We start from the raw sequence: 17519 nt of genomic DNA, 5'->3' as shown, positions 1-17519 counted from the left end.
TAAATACTTGAGTATAATTAAGAGTCTAATTAAAATTAATATATTATAAATGCGATTTGCGTTAGCAGTCATTTTAAGAACCGGAAGTAGGCGTCCACTGATTCTCGCAGGACCAGCGTTCAGAGAAGCCTCGTTGGTTATTACACTTGCAGCACAGATCAGTGTTACCGTTTAGGGTTGTGCTTTGTCACGTTAACATTGTTTAAAAAATAATGGCCCATTACGAAGAAGTAAATGTGCACGGGTATGATGAATTCTGTCGGGCTGTGTCTGAGAGAAAAGGGAAGGATATCTTTGCTTATTTTTCGGGGGATAAAGACGAGAAGGGAAAGAGCTGGTGTCCAGATTGTGTCAAAGGTAACTTAAGAAATCTTTTACTTGGATATATTACGTAATATACAGCTTCAGATGTTTGTACTTTCTCCTCAAAGACCTTACGTAACAAACTTTCTTGACTGTCCTGTAGTATTTTTCTTGGTCTTTAAGGACTTTATATTTAAATGGTGCTCTTCTCAGCTTTATCTAGTGTCACGTGATGAAGTGCACTTTTTTGGCATATTGTTTATTAAAAGCACATTAACCTGCTGTTATATATTTAAAGTAATTGACGTTGACTTACTCACTGGCCACCCTGTTTCGTACACCTAACAGGGTGGTGATTTAAATACTTTCAACGTGGCATGACGAGCTAATCTGAGTGTTTCAGAAATTGCTGATCTAACTCTAAGGTTTACAGAGGATGGTCCAAAAAAAAAAAAAAAAAAAAGAGAAAATCTCCAGTGAGGTGCAGTTCTCTGGGTGAAAATGCCTTAGAATGGCCAAACTGCATTGTTACACTGCAACCAATATTTGAAGAAGAGCATCTCTGAATTCACAACACATCAAACCTGGAAGAAGGTGGGCTACGGCAGCAGAGGACCAGACTGGGTGCCACTCCTGTCAGCTACCAACAGGAAACTGAGGCTACCATTTGCATGGGCTCATCAAAATTGGACAACAGAAGATTGGAAACGTGCTGCCTGGCCTCATGCGTCTCAATTTCTGCTGCAACATTCAGATGGTAGGGTCAGAATTTGGAATAAACAACACGAAAGCATGGATCCATCCTGCCTTGTATCTAAAGTTCAGGCTGCTGCTGGTGTAATGGTGCAGGGAATATTTTCTTGGCACACTTTGAGTCTCTTTATAATAACTGAGCGTCATTTAATGACAGCCTAGCTAAGTATTATTGCTGACCACGTCCATCCCTTTACAACCACACTGTGGCCATCTTCTGATGGCTGCTTCCAGCAGGATAATACACCGTGTCACAAAACTCAAATCATCTCAAACTGTTTTTTTTAACATAACTGGGAGTTCACTGTACTCAAATGCCCTCCACAGTCACCAGATCTCAATCCAATAGAGCACGTTCGGGATGTGGTTGAATGAGAGAGTTGCATCATGGATGTACAACCTAAATATCTGGAGCAGCTGTAGTTTCAGTATGAACCCAGATCTCTGTTTCAGCATGTTTCAGGGATGTTTTCAGCACCTTGTTGAGTCTGTCACAAAAAATTAAGGCAGCTCTGAAGGTAAAAAGAGGGTCCAACCCTGTACGAGCAAGACGTACCTAACAAAGTGGCCAGTGAGTACAAGAGGTTTAGTTAACCAGCTATAATGACGATTTTGTATATGCAATAAAATAGATACTTTGAGTAATATAAGTATATAAACAAATCTGTTTACATAGAGAAGCCCAAAAATTCAATAAAAGAAATGTGAACCTATACAAAAGATTTAGTTTACCAGGTTAAATGAAGAGTTTGCATAAATTCAGTCTTTTTGAGTGTTGTTTAAATGTTTTATAAGAGATTTTTATTAAGGAATTTGATTTTATGAATGGGAAATTTGCCTTAAATATAAAGGAAAGTAATGATATATTGCTTACTGCTGTTGAGATTAGATCTGATGAATAATAAGTCACATTCTTCTTTATTTTGTGCTTCATCCTTTGACTTCTACCTTTCCAGCCGAGCCAGTTGTTAGAGGAGTGTTGAGTCACCTTCCTGAGGGCTCGGTCTTCATCTACTGCCAAGTTGGAGAAAGAGCCTAGTCAGTATTTTACGCTTCCTTTTTTCAGCATGTTATGACAAGCTGTTTATGATTTCAAACTTTTTAGTCACACAGATGTCACCACTATAGCACATCACGGCTGCAGTTGGCACACTTAGTTTTTTACTGATTTACCTGTTGAATCACAGGTCAATAAAAGGGTTTACTGTGGCCAAAATAGCTAAAAATAAAAAAAATGAATTGACTTAATCTCAGTTGTAAAATTATATGGAATGAAAGCACAGTTAAAAGATATTGTACGTTCATTAAAATTGAAAAAAACTGGTCATTGTTTTGATAGTTGCAAAATTATAATGCGGATCTCATTTTATATTTATATATTGGGCAGAGCCAGTTAAATAGTTCCTCTTTCATATAAACTGTTGTGATATTTAACATCTTCCCCTGAGCTCAGAGCACATTATCATGAAACCAGAGTACAGGAGAGATTTTAAACTTCCGTCACATAAACAGTAAATTGGGGACGACTGGTTTTCAATACTGGGCACCTCAGGAGTGAGCTTTGAACTTTGACATCTTTATTAATGTTTGTGTTTTCTTTTCTAGGATCAATTTTGTGTTATCATTGTGTATTGCATATATAAAGCACTTTTCTAGTCTCACTGACCACTCACACCAACTCAAACCACTTTACACTATAAGCCACACACAGCACTTTTATTTATACATGAAGTGCCTTTTATATCACTTATTGTGTTAACACACACCAGTCAAACACTAATGCACACCAGTGATGCACTGTGGGTTATTCTGGGTTTAGTATCTTGCTCAAAGACACTGCAGTCTGGAAGAACTGGAGATGGAAACACTGGAATAGTTAATTAAGTTTAACGTAACTTATTAATTCCAGTGGAAGCAGTAAGGGCGTGCTTTGTTTTCATGTGACTGTATAGGTTTTTGCAGTCTTGTCTATCTTGCAAATGAGATCCTGATTAATTTTTTTAAAAAGTAGACGGCCATAAAATCTTTTCTGTCCATAGAAAGATTGAGTGTGTGTCATAAATAATACCACAAGGCAGGCTCAGAAAAACTTAGGAAGGAGTTTATTAGTCGAGCCAAATGAATTTCTTTCAAAGTTCTGAGTTCTGCCATTTACACCCACACAATAATAGATTTGAAACCAATCTGAGTCTGTTTACATGAAAGTAACAAATTTAATTAGGACTATAAAACTATTTTGGATAGAACTTTATTCGTCCTTTGCAGGAAATTGCTTTGTTACTCCTAAAGTCAATCACCATCTCCTTGGTTTTTACTAATATTTAGCTGAAAGCAGCTGAGGTTGCACCAGTCCGCAAAGTCCCTGATCGTGCGCCTGTATTCCTCCTCTCATCCTTCACTGATACAACCCACGATCGCTGAGCCATCAGAGGATTTCTGAAGAAAGCAGGCGTCGGGGTTGTACTGGAAGTCTGATGTATAGATTGCGAAGAGAAAGGGGGACAGGGTGGTCCCTTGTGGAGCCCCTGTATTTCTCAGCAGCTTACTGGAGTCGCAGCTCCTCAGGTGAACATATTGTGGCCTGCAGGTTAAGTAGTCCATGGTCCAGGCGGCCAGGGCTGACTCTACCTGCATCATCCTCATCTTCCCTCCGAGCAGCCGTGGCTGGATTGTGCTGAAGGCACTCGTGAAGTCGAAGAACATAAATCCTAACAGGAGGAGTCCGGGTGTCAATATGTCCTCTGCAGCATGTAGATGAGGCTGGAGGGGGTCTGTCTGTCTTCACACCCTTAACATGTAGGATGATCTACAGTGTGATGAAGACACAGCCAGGACTGACAACTGTGTTGCAGTTTCTATTTAAATGATATATTGTTTAAATATGTAATATCCATTTTTGCTGTGATACATTACAGCAACAACACTCATTCACTCCTGCAAAATGTAAAAATGTCTTCAGATGCAATAATCACAGTCCAGAGTTTGTGCTTTTTTTTCAGTGCTGCACTCTTAAATGCAAACAGCTGCCTAATTATTTCCTTCTCACTCCAGTTGGAAGGATCCAAATAATGATTTCAAGAAGACGCTGAAGTTGACCGGTGTTCCCACACTGTTGCGATACGGCACAGTAAGAATACATTTCTACCCTTTTTTTTTTTTTTAAGTTAACTCACTTAATATTGAATCGTCCTGTAATGTTAAAAGCCATTTCTTTGTAATCTTTGTTTCAGCCTCAGAAGTTGGTGGAGGAGGAATGCTTTAAAGCAGACCTGGTGAAAATGATGTTCACTGAGGACTGAGGGATGCTGCGCTGCTTTCATCACTCATCGAGATTTTTTTTTTTTTTTGTTACAGCAATTTCATTATACAAATCTAACAGAAAACATTAAACTTCTCCCACTCTGATTCTGATAGCAATCAGAAAACAATAACCATCCTTTCAAATATTTAATTACATGCTGTGATAGCTTTGAGATGCACATTTTACTTGCTATTGTCTGTGTGCTCTCAGTCTATGGTGAACTGTAATTTAATGCTCATATGTTTCTTCTGATGCACACTAATTGGTGGTAAGCCATTTAAATTTTTTTTTTTTGATTTATTGTGACCATTGTGTTTAATTTTGTTGCCATGGCCTTAAATGAAGTGATATTTGTGTGAGTAATTGTTTGGACTCTTCATGCGTTCTCTCACATACTGTACGTCTGACTGTGTTTTTGCTGTACTGTGGTGGTGATGGACATACATGGCAAAGTTTCAACTGCACACATGATGTGTTTTGCTTGTTTTCTTTTAAAATTTACGAGTGGTTTCCTTCTCTGTGCACCTTTAGAAGTAGGTGAGGTTGTGCCAGAAATTCTTATGGATTATTCTATGGCAAATTGGTGAGTGCCTGACCCCCACCTGACCTCTTCAGGATCAGTAGATTTTTTTTTTTTTTTTTTAATCTGTTGTAATTAAAAATAATCAGCTGATTCTGAAAGGATCAGATTTGATAGACCCTTGTTTTCCTATTGTGAGGCCTAGGTGGCAGCACGTCCACAGGAGTCGAGTCTAGTGCCCCAGTATAAATAGAAATGAGTGAAATTAAATTTATAGTTGTCTAAAGAAAATTAATTAACCTAAATTTAATAATACTCACAAACATAAGTCTAATGTGATTAGTGGGGTCAAAGCTAGAGTGCCGCTCCTTTTAATATAAAAATTAACAGGAAAAAAAAAAACGTAAACTCGGAAATTAAAGGAATTCAGGTGCATGTGCAGCTCTTAATATATTTGAAATCCAGGAAATATGCTGACAAAGTGACCTCTTTACAAACAGAATATTAAATATGGTGATAAAAGTGTGTGCTTTCCTCATAAAGGAGCGCAACCGCTGTTGCAGTCAGGGCGATTTAAGCGGAGCGCATTCCTGCACAGCGCTCGCACCGGAGGACGAGCAGCGGTGAGCACACACAGACCGCAACGCCTCGCCGGGGCTGGGAGCTCACCTAAAACCTCAAATTGGAGGTGGAGGAAGTGCTGGGTGTCGCTTGAACATAGCGGTTACATGTACAGCGGTTTCGGCTGAGGGTAACGTTGTGTGTTCGAGGACTGTACGCCACGATGTCGGAGTTTCTGGTGAGTCTACTCGGGGAGCGGCTCGTCAACAGCGAGAAAGCCGAGGTGGACGTGCAGTCTCTGGGCGCCAAGCTGTCCCTGGTCGGGCTCTTCTTTGGGTGCAGCCTGAACGCCCCGTGCAAGCAGTTCAACGGCAGCCTGTGCGAGTTTTACAGCAGGTTCAAAAAGACGTCTGAACATAAGGACAAATTGGAAATCGTCTTCATCTCGTCGGATCCGGATCAGAAACACTGGCAAGACTTTTTGCAAGAGATGCCATGGCCTGCGTTACCTTTCAAAGACAGACACAAAAAGGTAAGATGGGCAGCGGTGATGAAGAGCAGCAGACGATTCAGGGCTTAATGTCTGAGGAGGGTTTCTGTGTTGTACGTGGGTTGGAAGACCCCGGAGGAAGGCAAAAAAAAACACACATTTAGGCCATGTCTGCTTCTTCTGTCAGAGCACAGGTGTGGTTTTAATTTGGGTCGTTAAATGGGATTGCCCTACATGAACTTAGTTTTGTCAGATTCATTCAAATGGGACAAATGAGATCATCACATTCTTTGTAGAAATCAGGTTACTGGTATTGGTTGTGGATAACACACATCTACCACACAATATGTTTTTTGTTAACTAAAGATAAACCTCATCTGTTTATTTCCACTGGCATCTAACCAGGGGGATTTATATGAGGGATTTGTTAGTTTTTGCACTTACACACACACACACACACACACACACACACACAAAATTTAAAAACAAAAAAACTGTAGGAATTTTATTTAAATGACCCTTTTAAACCCATATTTTAACAGTTTTTAATTAAAAAAATAGGGGTTAAAGGAGGAACTATTTGCCCCTGGACTTGATATTTATCAGCATATTCCAAACGTGTCAGTCCAGACATTTCTGCGTTATTAACAGGAAAGGAAACAGACTTTTTTTTTTTTTTTTTGATTTCTTCACTTTGCATTGGTTAATAATTTTGTCAGGCGAGTAATTGCTGAAACCTCACAGCAGTGTTATGTTGATTCTATCATGTTATCCAGGTGTGGCCTGCACAGTGAAGGCCTCTTTATTTTGCTATCATTTCATCTGTAGCTTTCCTTAATTTCCTAAGGGTGTCAACAAAGCAGTGCTTTGAGGATTTCAGACTGCTTTGATTCCTCTCACTTGGTAATTACTTTTATTTTTCTCTAATCTGTGTAAATCAAAAGGCTCAGGTGTACTGTATTGTGATGGATGTGTGAATTAAATTGCCTGATTTCTCTCTGGTAAAAATGTGACTTTAAGACAATATAATAATGAGAGGTTTTTGAAGAAGTTGTAATATTTGGGATAAATATTGCCTTTTTTGTTCATTGCAAAAACTGCCAGAATTGAAAGGATTTATCCAAACATCTTCTGGGTGTGTTTATTAAAAACGCACACACACACACACACACAATGCTTTATGGATAATAAGTCATGGTAGAGGTTTCCTTTACCAGGAAGTGATATCTGCAGCAGGCGGAAAAATGAAACAAGTCTTTAAAAATATAAATGAGGACAGCGTCCAGTTCGCAGCAGAGGTCTCATCCTCACTGAGTCTAAACATAATTGCAGATGAGGCATAAACAAAGACACCATGCTCGGCTGCATTTGCGCGGCATCAGTCAGGCGTGTCAGTGAATTCTGATGATGCTCGCAAATAAAAATGCTGCACTAGATTTTAAATTGTCCAAACAAAGAAGATTATGACCCCCCCCCCCCCTTTTTTTTTTTTTTTTTTTTTTTTTTTTTTAAAGGTAAGGCCTGATGCCTTTTTAAGAGGAAATACTTTTAGGAAAATCATAAAGGAAAAAGAGAACCTTGTAATCTAGTGGAGCATCAGTCATGTCAGACTGTGTGTGTATAAAACCACGGTGGCCTAAAATGTGTTAAAAAATCTGCTTCTTGTCTTAACAGCACGTATTTGTTTCAGAGGATGTGCCTTGCTTAGCCATGTCTAACCTTAACTCCTCTTTGTGAGCTCGAGGCATGACTTGGATTGAATCATTGTCTTGTAAATTCTTTCAGATTGCCAATGATGATTTCCGTTACACTTCATAATGAAGTCCAGGCGTGAATGAGGCACGGTGACGGCAGGGGGAGTGGGGGTTGTCTTGTTGTCTGGGGCGGAGCACGTTCACAGTGCAGTGTTATTGTGTTGTTACTGCAAGCGGAAAATATCTGTGGCATCAACATAAGCATTGTTCGTGCTCTCATTGGTGGTCTGTTTGCTGCCTGGACCTTATGGGGATATTGGAGTATAGCTGCCTGTCTCAGGCCTGCAGTTGTGGTTCAGTTTGGGCGTCATTGGCACACACTCATCATATGCTAACACAGCCTTATAAACATGATGTTAGAAATATGCAGAGCATTCTGTTAACTCTAATTAAGCACTAGATAATTTAGGATTTATGCATGCTGGAATTTAACTTCTATTATAGCATTACAGTTCTATGTAGGCTGGGTGCCCTGCCTTCATTTACACAACTCTATTGATTATTGACTGCATTTTTTTTTCCAGTAAAACAAAAACCAAACAAATCAAAATATTTGCATGTTTAAGCTTCCCACACAAGGATTTCATTGTTTACTTTGTCATGCATGGCGGTGCACTGAATATCTTTGGACTATTGGCTGAATAAAATAAGCAGTCTGAATGCCTCAACACGGGCTGAGGGAGTTCTAAATGGATTTTACTCACTCTTTTCTTACTCCCTTTTTTTTTTTTTTTTTTTTTTTTTTTTTTTTTTTTGGTGCCAAAAAAGGTTTTTGGAGTAATTGAAAAATAAAGAGCAAATAATTAGGAGATTAAGTGATAATGAAAATAATTGCAGCCATAATTAGCAGCCTATTGTGTGGGGATTTATGTGCTTTGATTAAACAGAAGGTGGTCAGCTGAGGACACGCATGCACAAATTTTCTTTGTTTTAGTTATTTTAATTGGCTGTGTCTGATTCAAGTGTGGGAATCCCATTTTCCTGGACAGGTGGTGTGAAGTTAGCTGGTGATGAAATGGGGCAGTCTAAAAAACCTCTCATCTGGCTCTGAGTAACAGAGGAAGGCGGCGTGCTCATGATGTGCTGGGACATCTGAATGTGAGCATCACCGTACTATTTGTACCATAGACAGGCACAGACAGACCTAATGGGTGAGTGATGTTGACTCAGTGGTGTGCTCTGTTGATGTTGTGGGTCTGTGGAGACTTAAGTGGCCCTCTCAGCCCTCCGCTCCGGTTTGTTTTTTGACTTGATGCAAGCAGAGCTCATCTCCTGGCGAAGGATGCGATTTTTCTTCAGCCGTGTCTTTCAGAGCCTTCTAACCCACCTCAGAATCTCCAATTGTACTTCTCCTCCTCTTTCTCCTCCTCCTCACCCCCTGTGCTTCCCCTCCTCTGCTCTGTACTGACTTGGCTCTCTCCCTCTCTCTGGGAGCTGTCCCCTTCTCTTTTACTCAGGAGTTATCCAGGCCTTCCTGTTGCAGGAAATGTTTTGTTGTTCAATCAAAAAAGGATAATATTCCTGATTAAATGCAGAAAGTAAAGCAAGTCTTCTGCCAGTCTTTATTTAATCTGTAAAAAAAAAAAAAAAAAAAGGTGAGACTGTCGTGCTGTTCTGGTGGTTTTGTAATACAAATGTACTGAAAAGTGTAATTGGCCTTTATACCTTGGTACCAAATGAATGAATTTAATTTTGCTCTCTCCTCATGTGCGTGTCTGTTTTTATAAAGGTTACACTCGGGTCAGTTACACGCTGCATAGTTGTTTCTGCTTTATTTGATGAGCTCTGTTTTAAGCTGGTGTTCAGGCCAAGGTTCAAAACACTGTTTCTAAACCACACTGAGGAATCTCCACTTGTGCTCGTCATGAGGGACCCTCGAGTAGCATGTTCTTAGTGAGTGGATGTCTGCTGTTGTGCAGAGATGGCCAGCTGTCTGACTTGCTGGCACTACCTTACATGGACTTGTGCAGCAGCAGCAGAGTAAGCGAGAGTTCCATGTAAATTAATTGAAGCCATGGCCAAAGTGATCTGAGAACCCAAGTTTACTAAAGGGGGAGAACAAGCTGAGATGCTGCCAGAGCCGTTCCTGCAGGAGTGAGGAGTGAGGGGGCAGGGGGGGTGGAGGATCGCATCGCAGGGAGAGAAAGGCCTCTTGTTCAACTCCTCCTGGTCGGCGGTTCTGGTGTGTGGCTGGCCCCCAGAGGCAGGACGCCCGCTCGCTTGGCTCGCAGCCAGGGGCGAAGGGTGCAAGGAGCTTCAAAGTGCCACTTTTCATCTGTCTGTTAGTAGTCTGCTGAAAACTGAATTGCACCCTGCCCATCATGCATCCTTCACTGTAACCAAAGAAATGGCTTGAAAAGGGGGTCTGAACTGTTTTATCTGCAGGTGGTAATCCTCTGCTCTTGATCAACGTTGCATTTGGCTTCTGTGGGTTTGTATTGTAGAGGTCTGCTGCTTTGTTGTGGGTTAATAATGGGACATTTTTGAGGCTTCTGTGATGTGGAACATTTGCAACAGAGAGATCCTGAGAGTTAAATGTCAGATTCAGAGAGGATGTATTCATCGCAACTTTTGGCTCGGCCTTCCTGTACGGTTTGGGTTCAGCAGACATGAAACTGCTTATAAACGGACCTAGGCTTCTAGTATAAGTGAAAACAAAAGGCCATCGCTAAATGTGTCAAGATGTGTCAAATTCAAAGATGGTGACTTGCACAAAAACTACAAACCAACACAGATGGAACAAATGTAAGGTCAATAAAAGCTGCTGCACATTGCCCTGAGTTAAAGCTGTAAACTCTAAGTCCCTTTTCTAGATTTCTAATCCTTACTTCTTAGATTTCTTCATTAAAGGGTTTAGTAAGTGGTATGAAGTTGGTCGTGGGACCAAACTTAAAAAAAGAGCTACTTCAAAACATTTGATCCAAGCAGATTACACAACCAAACCCTAAAATCAGTTTTGTTATACAACAATTTTTTTTTTCTGTAAAGCACAAGAGTTTTTACATCTCCAGAAACCTGTAATCTGCACACTGATTTATTGGCATTTTTCTAATACTATCAGATTATTAACCTTCAAAAAATACAATGCAATGCAGAACTTTGTGGCTTCCTGCACACACTGTATTTGGTGGAGGTCAGATCTGCAAATCATCATGCATTTTTATGGCTCCAGCACAGTCCATGGCCCTGGAGCCTGACACTGATATTATGCTGGAACATCGATTATAATGGTAATTTTGCCTAAATTGCATATTATGACTACATTATTAAAGGGCAAAATTACTCCAGAGGTTGTTCAGAGGCATTAATTTTATCGCTGTGTGCAGTTTGAACTTCAGCTTTACCTGATTTCTTTAAGTAATTATATGAATATTTTAAGTATTTGTTTTCTGTCAGCAGAACAGCTTAAGTTTTATTATTTATTTATTTATTAGTTCATAACTTATGGCAAGTTCATGTGATATAATTCCAACTGTGAATGCAGTAAGGCTTTTGTACCCACTGCTCCTTCTACATTCCTGTTCACACCATTTGGTTTAGCTGTGTCTCTGACCACAAACTGACCTTGGAGAAGCTGTTACCTTGACTCCGGCTGCAAGTGTGCATGCCTGGCCGCAGAATTATACTTTAATGAGCCTCCATTGTCCTGCAGCTGTGAGGCCTTGTTCCAGTGCGCCATGTTTGACAAGAGCTTATGTAAAGAATGTGCGCAGACACCTGCTCCACTGAAGCTGCTCAGGGCCACAGGGCATGGAAACTGTGTGTTTAGACCCAGGATACTTGGCAGTGCCAACTGTTACTTCTCACAGCACCAAGCTTGTATTACTGTCTCCTTTCACTGCCCATTGTGGCCTCTTTACTTGGAGAGCTGTAATATTATGAGAGGCGACAATGGAGATTTCATCAGAGGTGAAGTTGAGTGGCTCAAGTTACCCAAGTGAGAGTTTGGCGAACAGTCACATTGTGTGTCTCGTAAATCTCATTCCACCTCGCAACTCTATCTGTTTTTACTTCCGTTATCTACCCGTTCAATGACAACACACAAAGGCTGTAAGGCTGCGACCTCTGTCTGCGGTCCGTGAACGACTGAAACGATACTCTGGGACTGACTTTTCCTCTTTGTCCCGTGTTCTCCGGCTGGATTGCGCATGGACGGTGTATGTGGTTTTCAGCCTGGACTTTCCAAAGTGGAGTGACGTTAAAGATAATGGACGTGCCTAATGCGTTCACCGCACTGTCTGCTGTAGCTCTCTGTGAGAACAACAGATGATTCACTTACTCCTGTACGTTGTCCCAAACCACCCTATTTGTGACACATACTAGTAAAACAATCCAAACCAGTGCAGCATAAAGTTCAGCACGCATCACTCGATATTAAATTTGGGTTCCGCTGATGACAGGAAAGCAGCTTAGACCGAGCTCTTTTCCATGGGAATAAGCAGATGGTTGTTACTTCAACGGGTGAAGCCACCATCATCTGTTATGGTTTATTGCTGCTGCATCAGAGTTTGTTCTCCTTTTTTACTCTGAGCTGAGAACGCTTCATGGATGGGTTGGTTTGCCCGGACCCTCCCCCCAGTCAATCCTCCGGTCTGTCATTGCCCCGCACCACAGCTCAGCAGCCCTTTCCAACATAATAACAGCATAGCCGCCCCAGGGGCATCCTGCCATCCAGGGCTGTCTTTTGTCTTGCTTTTGTTATCTCTCCTAGATTGAATGTTGGCTCTTTGTGATTTCTCAGTTTTCCCCCTCTACATGGCCAGTGATCATATTTCTTAAGCTAAATGAAAGAGACACATGATGGATGCATAATTTGGACTGTCTGCACTCACTGCAAATTTTCATCTTCATCACTAACAAACAAAATCCATCTTGTAGGATATCTGTTGCATCAGTGAGACCGGATGCTGATTTGATGTAAATTTATTCATAGTTTTCTAAAATTTCTGGCGTGACAAGTTTTCCCTTGGACGATTGCCCTTTCACTTCCATGTGACCACAACCCTGCTTCGATGGTTGTGCGCGCTGTTGTGTGTACATGCAAGCTGTAACCCCCCCCCCCCCTCTCCTGTCTGTGGTGTTTTCATTCAAGTGTAAGTGCTCCTGCAGCTCCCGCTGCTGTATGAAAAGCAGCCCGCTGTACAAAGAGCCCCAGTGTCTCAGCATGTAGCATGGCACACTGGCACCAGGTCTGCTTTCTTGCCCGGTTTAGTTGTTGCAAGTGGGAAGTGGATTTTTATCTACCTGACATACAAAGCATTCCCTCTGACAAAATGGTAGCTTGATTTCTAAGAGTGCGAGGCGGTTGCTTGATTAGGAACTTAAATCTCTGCCATTTTTGTTCTGTTACACTTAGAGCTGGTATATCAAAGAAGGTATATGAAATGGTTGTGGAGAAGCTCAAGCAATAGAAAGCATAAGGTAGGATTACAATTTGGTATCTAACCAGTTGAAATTGTCTAAGTTATTGATTTTAAATGTTAAAATAATTGCCTAGAAGTTCAGAATAACAGTTGTGCATGAAGTACCGTGATGTGTAATAAGGACCAGAATGGTAACCACTTCTTCCACTCTATTTTTATGGGCTTCCAAGTGCTGCATGACAGAAGAGCAGCAAGTAGCTGGAGTAGCATCGAGCTATTTGAAAGACACATTCCCTGTAAGACACGGGGCCAGTGCAGTGTATCATTTTACTGCCTGTCATTGTAATTGCAGTGGGATTTTAATATTGTGGATTGCTTTGTGAGCCAGGCATTTAAAGATGACCTTTAAAATTGAATATCTTCTGGTTTTTGAATGATTTTTATATTAAGTCAGAATTCTCTACGTTTAGAAATCTGTTTTTGATAAATGGAGAATTCAACGTTTTGGAGATGGGGTCATTTGATTTGTCACTGAGGTGTAGATAAGATCGATACTGCTCTAATATTTGTATGATCAATATGGAGCTATAACCAGCTGCCCTGATAGCCCTAGAGTTCAGTGCTGTTCTCTAAAGTCTCCTGATCCTAACTTGGTCAAGCGTGAGAGAACAAGCTCAGGTCACCGGGGCCCATCCTGCAACTTAGGGGACCTGAGGATCCCCCCCCACACACACACACACGTCCCAAAGGCACAATGTCCACACCTCAACACATCTTCAGCAAAGCAAGAGGGACCTACACACAATTAGGGAGACCATTTAACTGTTGTGGCTGATCAGTCTTAGTGTAGTTCCCAAAATGCAGAGCTGTTCTTTGTAGGAAACTTTGACAGTCTATACCATGCACCATATCTCATCAGTTAACAGTGGCAGTGTGCACTTTCCGACTCTGTTACTCAGCAACAAGATGTTCTCTGAGCACCAGAGGAAACTGAACAATATTAAACTCCAGAAATAGCTTTGTCACAGTCTTTTTGACAGTTTGAAGAAGCTTCCACCACCTAACCCTCTCCCCGCTGGGTGATCAGGCCCACTTTTTCTACTTCTTCATTTTTAACCGTCTTGTTCACACATCCCTTTTTGCCCCTGCTGTTTCAAAGGTTTTATGCACATGTAATGTTTTGACCTTGCTGATCTCATATAATTCAGATTAGCTGGTTCTAACTGATTGCTGATCCTCACTTTTCTCCCGCACAGATGCCACATTTTCACTGAGCTGTTAATCTCCTGTAGGATAATGAGGCAGCTGATGATGTATCGTATGTCTAATAAGATCCGATGCCAATGCAGACATGCTTCCCGAAGAGTCTTTTCCATAATATTGAATCAGCTCTTTCAGCCTTCATGGTTTAGCTTACTAGTAAGTTGGGTTTTAAGAATTGCAGAAAGGATGAAGAAATTTAAGTAAGCGTCTTCAAATGCACTTTTTGTCAGAGCTCAGCACCTCCATTGAGACTCAGTAGGTGTGTGTGTGGCTAATTTAAATGCTATTCTTGCTAAGTTGGCATGTTGCGTTAAGAAAAAATGGAGAAAAATTGAGGGAAGTGTAGCTGAAGCAGCTCTCATGGCCTGTAGTTAGCTCATTATTTTGGTAATAACCAGAGAGTCTCTTGGAATCATTTGCAGATGCACCCACCAGCTCCGACAGGAGATTGCACACAAACAAGCATACTTGTATTTGGAACATTTAATGTATTTCTGTTTCAATTATGAATCCAAATATCCCAAAATCATCTGCAGCCAGGTTCACTAAGTTTATCTCGCCTGTGTTATTTGACACCATTGCAACAACACGCTCCCCACATAATTGCACATTACATCTTCTTTAGATAAATAGGTTGATATTCTCGTGTGTGTGTGTGTGTGTGTGTGTGTGTGTGTGTGTGTGTTTCTGTACTCTTGTCACATGATTCTCTAGAATAAATTTGTGAGCCATTATTCAAGGTCACTGGTGGGCAAGCTCATCTGGAGAGCAAATAATGGTGCAGCAGTGCTCCCCACAAATTGATTCATGCTGTTGCATTATCAGTTTCATTACACCAACAATAAGAAACTGTCTATTTTTTGGAGCTTGCTTATTCTATATGTATTTCTATTGAAAGCCTGTCACCAGGGCAACAATATGGCTGTCTTACCTGTTTATTGCCAATTCGTGCATGTGTTTTTGGGCTTTTAAAGCCGTGTATATAGCATTTTTACTTTGAAATTGACAGTAGTGAACAAGCCAGTCACAGTAGTTGCAGACTGTGTCAACGCCTTGTGCGCAGTAGTTACATTTCCACGGAGGGGTCAGGTTATGATGTAGATTATGTCGTGGGGTTCGTGGCTAAAATGTACCTATGGCATAGAAGTCTAAATCAACTGTTAGAAATCTAAGTACACATGAAAATAATACATTACAGCCTCACTTTTTTCAAATTTTGGTATCAGTTAAAATGCAAAATTATAGATGCACCATGCTAACCAAGTTAGCTAGCTAACACTGGCATTAGCTGATGACTCTGATACCCCCTTGTCAAAATATAGTTGATAGTAGCTCAAGTGTCACTGTTTTGAATAGCTCTCATTTTTCTTTTTAATAATGAAGTTTACATTTTTAAATACTCCAGTATTTAATTTTCCAGTGAAACATTTTGTGAGCCATATGCAGCTAGCAAGGGGATAGGTCATGAACATATTAATGCATTCAGGAACTAAAGGGTCAAATGTTTCCCTCAGAGTTGGTTAAGAGTAAACGAAGACTGAATCTCTCCCTTTTTGAGCATTTGTCAGGTGGACACAATCTTGGCTTGAAGTACTAGTATTGCTACTTAAAGTGTTGGTATGGCTGTCTTTTCCGTTGCTATGACCTAACCAGAGCAATCTGTTATAGGCGGGAGACAATTAAGGGATACATTGTAGCATTTCAGAGTGCAAAGAATATGATCCCCTTGTTTTTTTGTTTTTGTTTTTTTTTTTATTTCATTCAAAGCTTGGTTTCTGTGTTGCAGTGTAAGCTTGTGTTGTGTTTCTTTTTTTTTATTTTTTATTTTTAAATGAATTTATTTTTATTGTAGTGCTGTAGACCTGCATTGGCTTGTGTAGTCCTGCTTGTTTGTTCACCTCTGCTGCAAATAAAGCAAAACACTCTGAGAACTCGACCTTGCTGCTGACAAACACACACAGACTCTGTATAATGCACAACAGCAACAGGCCAGAAGAAACACTGATGGCAGCCCATATGGAAGTATTGGCAGTGTTGTTGGGGGTGGGGGGGGACATGAGAAGGATTCATGAAGGGAGAGCAACACCATCAGGAAGTAAGTGTCATAGAGGTGCTTATTATCTAAGAGAGAGGGATTCTCATTTAGCAGTCTTGGATTCATGCTAGAAGTGGGCTTGGGGGTGACTAAAAGAGGCTGGCTTGTTTATTTTTATTTTTTTCAATCGTCACATTCTATTTTGATATCCGCTCCGTCTTTGTTCTGTAAAAACAAAAGCGCCGCATGCATTCCAGCTCATGTATTTGCACCAAGGAATGTGTTCCTCAGAAAAAGGCTCTCACAAATCATCAGACATTTTTAGTGGTTGAAAGTGGACCCCCTGCTGAGGCTGTGCTGTGGCTTAGCTCTGTCTCTGTGTTGGAGGCTAATCGCTGTTTTTATTAGTCTTTTTTTTACCCAATCTGTTCGCATGAAGCCTCAATCCCACGGCCACGTTGAATGAAAGGGTTTATCAGCTTAAGCCTGTTGTAAAGAGCACACGAGGTCTCATCTTTTCACTGAGGAACGAGAGCAGCCCTCGGACACAAGTGTCCAGGCAATTAAGAGACGCGGGGGCCTCAAAGAGAGATTACTGGCACAGAGTTCTGGCCGGCTTCTTTCTTGTCCTGTGCATTGTTCACTCGGTGCCGAGACACATTATGATTGGTGCTGTTTTCTCAAAGGGCGTTGGAGGGGGAGATGACTGAATGCAGTCATGGGGTTCTTATCTGGGGAAGATTCAGTGGATGCAGCATCAAATTATGGTCACAGGCTAAACTGTTTTCCTAATGGCAACGGAGATTCACCCTAATGTGACAGTGATAGCCTCACCACTTTTATTTTTTTTTATTTTTAAATTGTCCTGGACTTTAAACACACTGTAAAGCACATTTTCTATTGTGATGTGTACATGTTCAGACATAACATCAGGGTTGCTTTTGTAAAGCAGTCTAACCACCCTGCATGGTGTTATGCTTGGCCTGGTTGATGTGCTCATCTAGGTTTTGATTGTGCAGATAGAGGCAACTATTGCACTCAATACTCTGGTATCTATCAGAGAAGGACCGTGAGATGCAGATGAAAGCTCTGGGGGTCCCTACACGGATGCTTTAGTGGAACGATTCATGTAGTATATAGCCCAATGAAACATTTGTGGCAGTGATGTTGGACCTT

At 40.9% G+C, this 17519-nt stretch overlaps 2 protein-coding genes across 2 annotated transcripts in view; both read left to right on the top strand.

Annotated features, from left to right (window-relative positions):
* Positions 1-90: 90 nt before the first annotated feature.
* Positions 91-4821, top strand: txndc17 (thioredoxin domain containing 17). Its single transcript, XM_030744181.1, has 4 exons — positions 91-357; positions 2013-2094; positions 4108-4183; positions 4287-4821. The coding sequence occupies exons 1-4, from the start codon at positions 213-215 to the stop codon at positions 4353-4355; spliced, it is 372 nt and encodes a 123-aa protein (XP_030600041.1). The 5' UTR covers positions 91-212; the 3' UTR covers positions 4356-4821.
* Positions 4822-5462: 641 nt separating this feature from the next.
* The window catches only part of nxn (nucleoredoxin), a 62538-nt gene continuing 50481 nt past the window's right edge, over positions 5463-17519 (top strand). Inside the window, exon 1 of the mRNA XM_030744340.1 lies at positions 5463-5970. Within this exon, the coding sequence (XP_030600200.1) occupies positions 5662-5970 (309 nt within the window). The 5' untranslated portion in view covers positions 5463-5661. The remainder of the gene's footprint in view (positions 5971-17519) is intronic.

The sequence above is a fragment of the Archocentrus centrarchus genome, chromosome 13 (genome assembly GCF_007364275.1).
Source record: "Archocentrus centrarchus isolate MPI-CPG fArcCen1 chromosome 13, fArcCen1, whole genome shotgun sequence".
Classification (NCBI taxonomy): domain Eukaryota; kingdom Metazoa; phylum Chordata; class Actinopteri; order Cichliformes; family Cichlidae; genus Archocentrus; species Archocentrus centrarchus.
Note: the sequence above shows the minus strand (reverse complement) of the source record. Positions and strands in the feature narration are given on the sequence as shown.

Excerpts from the sequence above, each read along its gene's own strand:
- txndc17 (XM_030744181.1), top strand. The coding sequence starts at position 213 with ATGGCCCATTACGAAGAAGTAAATGTGCACGGGTATGATGAATTCTGT. Across the intron at positions 2,095-4,107 it reads CAAGTTGGAGAAAGAGCCTA|TTGGAAGGATCCAAATAATG; the intron begins GTCAGTATTTTA and ends TTCTCACTCCAG. Across the intron at positions 4,184-4,286 it reads CACTGTTGCGATACGGCACA|CCTCAGAAGTTGGTGGAGGA; the intron begins GTAAGAATACAT and ends TCTTTGTTTCAG.